The 8,495-nt window shown below is 45.1% G+C and overlaps 1 protein-coding gene across 8 annotated transcripts in view; it reads left to right on the top strand.

The window, feature by feature from the left end:
- The first annotated feature begins 202 nt into the window (after positions 1-202).
- Positions 203-8,495, top strand: part of TUB (TUB bipartite transcription factor) — a 172,360-nt gene continuing 164,067 nt past the window's right edge. For all 8 annotated transcript variants that reach the window (XR_012634554.1, XM_074918598.1, XM_074918597.1 and 5 more), the window contains exon 1: positions 203-548. Coding sequence is in view for 7 of the 8 variants with exons in the window: in XM_074918598.1 (XP_074774699.1) it covers positions 493-548 (56 nt within the window). In the remaining variant the exon portion in view is untranslated. The remainder of the gene's footprint in view (positions 549-8,495) is intronic.

Raw genomic sequence — 8,495 nt, 5'->3', positions numbered from 1 at the left:
CCCGCAGCAGGGTGGGAGACGGCTGATGTCAGAGCGATGGACCCGTATCTGTGGCAACCAGAATAAATAAATAAATAAAGCGCATGTGCTGGAGCAGGAGGCATACAAGCGGCTGCTCCCGAGCACGGCTTCGCCGAATATCTCTTAAGCAGCTTAGCACCCTTGCTCCAGTTTATTACCTGAGTGCCTTTGTGTCTGCCCGGCAGCTGAGAGCATCCTGCCGCTGGTCCCCTCGGCAGGGGCCCAGGGAGCCTCCCCCTCCCCTCATCCCTGCCTCCCTCCGCGGCGCGGGCAGTGGTTTGCTCCGTGCATCCAGAGCTCGATGCGAAGCCGTGGCTCAGCAGTGAGTTTTGGCCCCGCTGCGCAAGGCCGGAGGCGCCCGCCCGCATCCCGGCGGTGGGCCTGGCCGCAGGCGGGTCTCTGAGTCCCGAGCGCGGCCGCCAGCACCCGCCGGAGGGGAGGGATGCTGCAAGTGCTGTAACTGAGCTGGAGATGGATGGTGTCGGCAGCAACAGGACCATGTCTTACAGTAGATGGAGTTACAACAGGTATTGTCTATCTTATTTTGGTTTGTTGTTGTGTTTGGTTTTTTTTTTTCTTTTTTCCTTCCTGATATTATAAAACTGGCAAGCTGTTTATATAAACTGAGACCGAGAGCCCTCTTCAGGAAAGCATAAACCTTTACTGACGCTGTTTTTACAGTCTGAAAGACACTTGAGGCACCCTGGTTTCTCAGCGACTGGAGCAGCAGCATTTGCTGTTGTTTAGCCGGCGTTTGTCTGGAAGGCAGCGTGTTGTTTTGCCCGGCTGTGCAGGACCGGGGGTCACCCCCAGCCCCCAGCAGCACAGCACGAAGGTTTCCCGGGCGCTCTCCTCTGAGCAGGGCAGCTGAGATGCAGGGATTGCCCCAGCAGTTGCCCACACTTCTGAAAGGGGGTCTCTAGTAACTACTGCTCAAAGCCGGCACCTAGATCTTTCCACAAATACAAACTAAAGCTTGGGAAAAGGAAGGGGCCAAGGAGCCAGGATGTGGCTAAAGAGTGATATTTTCAAACAAAAGCTGTGAATAATGCTGTATACAGCCCAGGTACCACAGAGCTGAGGGTGCTGAATTAGGTGTCTCACCGAGAGAGCTGAAATATTCACAGCATGTTTCACATCAAGATGCAACTACGTATGCATGCTTTTCCTCTTCCGGGGAATGGAAAATTATTGTAGCATTAGTTTTGCTTTTATGTGATTCACAGTTGTGATTGACAGGTTCTTTGAGACTGGATAAATAAAAAAGGTACCAACTTCATACTTTTTTTTTTTTTTTTTACTTTTTTTGTCTGTGTAAATGTTACACCTGAAATGAAGCCAGATGCTAGGCAGTAAGTATTAGCATCTCACTGAATCACTACTGCAAGCCACCACAATATTCTGAAGAAATAACCTTTGGAAGTGGTTTTCAGGGCTTAAACACATATTCAGTGTCGCCCACGCTCCCTGGGTGTGTGGGTTTGTATGGTTTATATGTGCATTTAAAGAGTTTCACTCATTTTTCAGTACATTCATACTGCCTCGGCAGAAAGTATATATACAGATGCGTAACAGTGGTAGCAATGGGAAAGGTGCCTTCTTTAAAAAAAACGGTATAGGTTTATGTATATACAAAGCTGACTTACACAACAAACTGTGTTTTTACGCATATATTCGCCCACACAGAGGATGCTTTCCATCTGATGCCATGTCCTCAGAAACACCAGCTTTCAGACCCTGTAGGGCTTAGGTCTGTCCCATGCAGTACAAGTTTGCAGCAGTTTTGATACTCTAAACAATCCAGAAATTTCACAAAAGCTCCTACTAGATGCTTTCTCCCAGTGCTATTGCTTTTTGATTTAACCGTAGGTATTGCTTGCAATCTATGTCTCCAGTTTTCAGTCTTCCTTACTGTGACAGAGGTCGCTGATTATTGTTTGAGCCTTGCACCTGGGAGATGTACTGCACTTGTGTGCTACCCTGCTTGGCTTTTGTACTGCATCTGGGGGCAGAAATGCAGTATTTCAGTGCCTGGGCTGTTTTTTTAGTGCCCAGTTTCCAGATTTTGTCATTTTTTCCTAATAAATACAAGCTCTGTGAACCTGTGCCTGGATACTATATATATTTTCCAGTACTGGGAGGCTGAGGAGTGAATTTCTGCTTTTACTCACAGTTTTTTCTTTCTGAGAAATGGTGCAGACTTGTTCTCGCACACTGAGCCTGTCCTCCCACTCCCCTCTGGTGCCCAGGCCCATGACAGGAGAAGGAGCAAACTCTTTTGTATCCAAAACCCCGTGGCTGTCATTTGCATTTGGAGCATGTTCAATGCCCCATCTTTGGTCTCACTGAGCAACGACAGAAAAAAGGCTTGGGAGAACTTTCTGCCAGGGAGGGAAAGAAACAGGAGGTGCTCTTTTTGAGCATCTCTGAGCATCTGTGGTGTGCGCCCCTGGGCTGTGCTCTGGTGGGGTGAGGTTGCTTTTCTGACCTGCAGGCTCACACAAAGTCCCTGCAAGCTGAGATTGTCCCATGACTGTTTACGTGACTGCTGGGGCTTAGACAGGAACATGAAGTTATTGCAAGATTTCATGAAACTTGTGCTTCAGCACAGTGAGTTGTAGGAGCTTTGCTATTCAAGTTAAATAACATAATTTGCTCTTTCCTCAAGGGACGCTTGTAACCTTGGGCAAGAAATGCTGCTGCTGCTTGTAAAGCACAGTTAGTGACACTTACCTCATTTACAAGAGTCCTGTGAAACCAAGTGGTAATTCTTGGGTTATTCCTCCTCACTAGCAGCCACAAAATGTCACAACTGCTCTCATTGTAGCTGCTCTGTGGCAGAGCGTTTCAGGCTGGGGCTTCCCCAAAATTATTTGGCAGCGGAGGCTTTTGTTGAGTAAAATCATAATATTTACGCTTCCTAGCTCTATTACTCATTCCTGTGTGACCTGCAGAAGTCACTGTGCATTTTGCTTGTCTCTCCCCCTCTATTTCCCTGGACCAGAAGGGGTTTAGGCACATACCTGTCTCTGCGGACATGTGGGGCAGCACCATGAACAGCCAAGCACTGTGCAAAAGCCAGTGACTGCTCCTCTGGATGCACGCCCAGATTTCTCCTCTTGGTGTTGGCCTCCATGAATCAGCACTGCGGTTACAGAGCGACAGGCCCGATGGAGCAGGTGCTGCCTTCTGTAAATACAATTGCATCTATCATTTTAAAACATGCTCATCAATTAAATCAGATGAAGGGAATTAAACAGAAGTTTTGGCCTCTGGGTTCTGTAAGAAGCATGATGGTAGAAACCCATGGAAAAGAGGGGAGTTGCTGTGTCCCTTCTAGATAGCCAAGCATTTTCTAGTTTTTCTAGTGGTGTTTATCTGGCATTTGTTGCGTATCTCAGCATTTGGCCCTGTAATTATGGTCTTTCCTTGGACTTGCTCTGCAGCATTTCTCTACAGAAAAACCACTGCTCATTTCTGCAGGTGGTTTGTGCAGTGAAGAGCAAGTCCAAACTGCGAAACAAGAGATGAAGGATCCCCATGCGATGAGAAGAGACTATTCATCAAAGTTCACCTCAACTGCTCTCCTAACCAAAGTAGAGCTTTTCCCCCCACCTTTCCCCAAACTAGACCAATGTGTATGTGAAAAGAAACAGCTGCAGTATGGAAAGGCTCTTACTGACTGCGTGTGGCTGACTTGTTGGCCTTCCCAAACGGCCAGCCTTGTCTTGGGCATGGCTTTGCTGTGATAATCTCCTTGTCACTCTGAATGTTGCCAGCCAAAAGCAGAGGGTAGACAGCAATTTAAACAAACACTGGGGATATTTTGAAGGTCCTAGAAACACGACTTCTGGAGTCAGCTGGATAATTCCTAGAGCAAGATAATGCTGCTCTTTGACTCTCTGCTCTCAGTGATATGCTGCTTTTTGGACAGTTGCTACTCATTTCTACTCGGTTTCTTTTTCTCCTGAGCAACATGCTACCTGCTCACCCTGCCTGTGTCCCCTGGGTGTGCAGAAGCACATGTCTTCCAGAGTGGAGACAAACCTGCCCTTTTTCATGCTCATGGTTTTCTGTGCCAATGCAGGTTTTGGCAGATGGGCCGTTGCCCACCAGCATTCCTGCTGCCTACCCCCAGCTTTGTCCGGGGGCCATGCAGGACCTCACTCCCAGGGATGCCACATGGGGACTAGTAGAGTGTTTCCCCATCAAGCTTTTCAGGAAGAGTTCAACCACCCCAGTTCACTGATTTCAAATGTGATCCATGTGGGTGTAAGAGCCACTATGTAGTACTCTTTGGGTTCGATACAATCCTGTAGGATTTATGGTCTGTGCACAGGGAATTGTACTTTTAAGGGTCTCTACTCTGTGCCTGGGCAGTTGCTGGTGGTACCCCACACTGATCAGGTAGGACTTGAACGCTGTGTGAAGTTGACTTCCTCTAGGCAACGTGTAGTCGAGCAGTTACTGGAAACATCCAGCATCGGGAGTGAAATGAGCAGCAGCAGATGGGGTATTCAGAAGTCTCCTTGTGCTGGCACTCTCGGAAATGGTGGTGGCAAGTGGAGGTTTCATACAGCGCTTCCTGTCATAGCCTAGTGGAAAGGGAAGCTCAGAGAGAAGAGTCATTAATATGATAGGAAGGTGAAAAGGGAGAATAGGTTTGGCTGGTATGAGACATAAGAGTCATTCTCATGAGCTGGGCCACCCAAGTCCTTCACAGCACTTCCAGCAGCTGGAGACCCGATGGACAAAAAATTAACTCGCAACGATTCCACCCAAATTTGACAAGTGAAGTTCAAAGTGGTGCTTATGAAGTCTTGAGGGTTCTCTGATACCGTGGACATAGTTGAATCCAAGCTCTGGAAAGGCACAATTTAAGAAAGTGTGCAAAATTCAGTCAGCTCATGGACACAGGAGACCGATCAAATACATGGGTAAACACTGCAGACTGGGAATCTGCAGCTTGGAAAAACTGTGCCAGGCAGTGGTGGACTGCATGATTTTGCAAGTTTTTTCAGGTGTCAGTGGACTATGGATAGTTCTGATGAGGAGGTTCAGAACTGAGCAGCTAGTCCAGAAGGTTTTTCTGCAGGACCAGTAGTGTTTTGTAGCAGAAGCAATGGATAACCTGCAGATTATACCTATGCATAAACAAAGTCGTTAATGTTGCTTTAAAAAAAAAAAAAAAATCCAAACCAACAAGCCACAGCAAAATGCCAGCTGTGGAGGCAGTAAAAGCTTCAGTTGCTTCCTTCCTTCTTCCCATACCTTCCTGAGTCCAATATGATCACAGTTTTTCTCCCCTATCCTCTTTGCTTCATTTCCATACTTAGTTTCTATTTTTTTCCTGGAGGGCTTTAGTGCAGCCATACTGGGTTCACAAATTACCACATTGTGATTACTGTAGGCTTTATCTGCTAACATTTGGAAGTTTATTTTGGGGAACTTACTCTCAGGATATCTCAACTGTTGGAGACAGCCGAAAACTTTTTTCTATTAATTTGTATCTTTGATCTCTTCTGGCTATCAGTGTTGTTTGTGGCTTCCTTTTGAAGCTACTATTTCTGTTTTGCCTTTTTTTATCCTGTGTTGAAGAGTTATGACTGTGTATTTGGGGCATGGTGTTGGAGGTTTTCGATCTTAGATCTTGTTTTTAAACTCTTCTACCTTGATCTTTTCTGGGTCATGCTGTCATCAATAAGTAGGGGTTGTTCTCCAAACTTCATCTAAAGATGCTTTCTTAGGAAAACTATAATTCCTTTTTCCTTCTCTTCTTCGAAGTAGCAGCTGTGAAATCCCGAAGCATGTACACTTCTTACCTTCCCAGGCTTGCTGCAGTGAGCACACTTTGACTACACTGAGGAGCAGCTCCTCTCTCCATTCACAGCAGAGCCATCTCAAGCTTTGTGTGCTGATCTGCCATCAGGAGATGGATGACATGCGATGCCCTGAACCTCTGTTGATAGTGATTTCTAAGTCTGCTGTTAAGGTGAGATAGCACACTGGGGAAGCAGGTTGAGGAGGGAATCCCTTAGCCACTACTACCCTTCTCTCCTTTGCCATCTTGTGTCCTTAAGAGTTTCCTCCTGGAGTAGATATCTTTATAGCTGTAGCCATCGGACAAAGCACCTGTGAGGACAAGTGGAAATTGTTCTATGGCACAAAATGAGGGGTAGAATCAGCTAACCCTCAAGTGAAGCCAGAATGAAACCTTTATGTAATGGATAAACTTATGAGGATTTATGTATAAATGTTGTGCATTTAGTTTGCTGGAAGTCTATATATTACATAGTTTAAGTCCATATATTACATAGGAGAACCTAGAGTTTGGGAATGATGTTTCCTTCCTTGAGTGAAGACACTAGGACTGATCTGCAGGTGTGTTCATGTGCATACCCCCGTGCTCAGGACGAATGTTTTGTGTTGGTTGGTGGCACATCCTTGGGGTGTCTAAATTCTCCAGAGACTGTATGTGGCTTGTGACAGCCTGGCAGAGAGCTGTGAGAGACTTCACAGAAGAAATTTTAAAGCTCCTCAAGCAGAAGTAGCCTGAAAAAATATTTTAAATGTACTTGGCTCATGTACAGCATTGCAGCCTAAGGAATTCTGTTTGGAGCAGTAAATATCACGGCCAGCAGCTCAGTAATGAGAGCAAAAGTTAAGTTTTTAAGGGGAAACCGGTATTACAGCTGATCTTCAGTTTATCCATAGTATGTAACATATTAGTGAAGAATTTACAGTAAAAAAGACAATTGCTTATGAGACTTAGCTTGGAAGTTGCTACTTGTGTGCTGTCAGTCATTTCACTCTCTACTTTTTATGTAAAGTGCACAAACTGAGCCGTAGCAATCGACGGACCTTGCTGGTGTGTGAAGCTTGACACCCCATCTGAAGTCTTCTGTGGATCCACTTGCAGGGATGATAGCGTGGGACTTCTTTTTCTCTATTGAGAACTAGACTGTGATCTCTGAAATCCACATCAACAAACCTCAAAAATACAATTCCCCTGTTTAGTGGCTGCCTCCTCCTCAACCTTAGATTTCCTTCATGTCTCACTGTAATTTAGCTCTGGATATTTCTGGTTTGGTCTCAGTACCAATTATATTATTTCTCTCAAATACCAATGAAAGGAATTGGAGAACTTCAGTGATTAAAGGTATTATCACACAATACAGACCTGCATCTGTGCATCACATCCGCTCTGGGGTAGGTGGCCGTTGAAGTGAAATATGGAATAAATGCTGTTGCCATCTACTGCTACCCCTTACATGTTCAGCTATAATTCTAGTATCAAGACAGAAATATGGGTTTTTATCTTTTTTTTTTTGGGGGGGGGGGGGGAGGAGTGTGTGGAGGCAGCCTAGCAGGAATTCTTAAGTTTAAACTAGTTTTAAATGCATGCTATTAAAACTGTAAATTTTGCTTTGTGAAGGTGTGGGGGGAGCAGCATAGTCTCTAAATATGAAGAGTAAAGAGCAATATAGCAAATTATCTCAGCATTGTGTTGATATTCATCTTTCTTCATGGTTGGAGAGTGCATTAACAAATTTTCTAACATCTTTTAGAAGAAGATGGAGAGAAAACTAGAAACAAAATATACGTATCTCTTGTCAGTACATTTGTAGACCTGTAAAAGTTCTAAGACCTCTATAAAACTTTATGCTTAAAACTGGCATTCGGGGCTTCTCTTGAACCATAAAAACAACTCCAGCGTTTCTTCAGGGTGGAAGTGGCAGTAGGAAACCAGCACAAGTGGCCATAAAGAGAATAGTGTGTGATGTGCTGTAAGAAATGCTGGAATCTGGTCTGGTATCTCCTTATTAGCACTTTTCTCTTTCCTTGTCCTTTGGTCATATGACATGCTCTGTGTGAATGCCTTTTTTTATCATGTCTAAAATACACAGTAAGTGCCTCATCTTTGGTGCTAGGGCCCAAAGTTGATAATCTCTTTCTGTGCCTGAATATGTGCACCATACAAGGAAGGTAGAACATCACAGCTCTGAGCTATCAGAGACTCTTTGTGCTCTCAGCTTTCAGAATCAGATTGTATGTTTAAGAAAATCAACCACGTCTCTCATGATCTGCATTATCATAAAAAGAAAAACTTTTCCCCCCTCCAATACATGATTTGTGTAACTGTCACTACTAATGAAAGTCTGAAAAATAATGCTCATGCTGAAAACCAACAGAGGGTTTTCCCCTTCAGAAAGGAATGAGGACAGAAGAGCAATCCTGGCTGTTGGCACGGTGGCGCATGGCAGGTGCTGCAGGTGGAGCTGGCTGGTGAGCCATGGGAAAGGGTCCCTGGTGCCCTGGCTAACCCCAAGCACCCCAGGCCAGCAACAAATGTCAGTTTATACCTGTTGAGTTTTGTTTATTTGTGTGTCTGTGGAAAATGAGTATATCGTGAGCCTTTAAGATGGCCAGAATGAATTCTGCTAGCAGTCACCTGTATTTGTAGGAGAGGGATG

Source organism: Athene noctua, chromosome 14 (genome assembly GCF_965140245.1).
Source record: "Athene noctua chromosome 14, bAthNoc1.hap1.1, whole genome shotgun sequence".
Lineage (NCBI taxonomy): Eukaryota > Metazoa > Chordata > Aves > Strigiformes > Strigidae > Athene > Athene noctua.
This window is presented reverse-complemented; position numbering and strand designations above follow the sequence as displayed.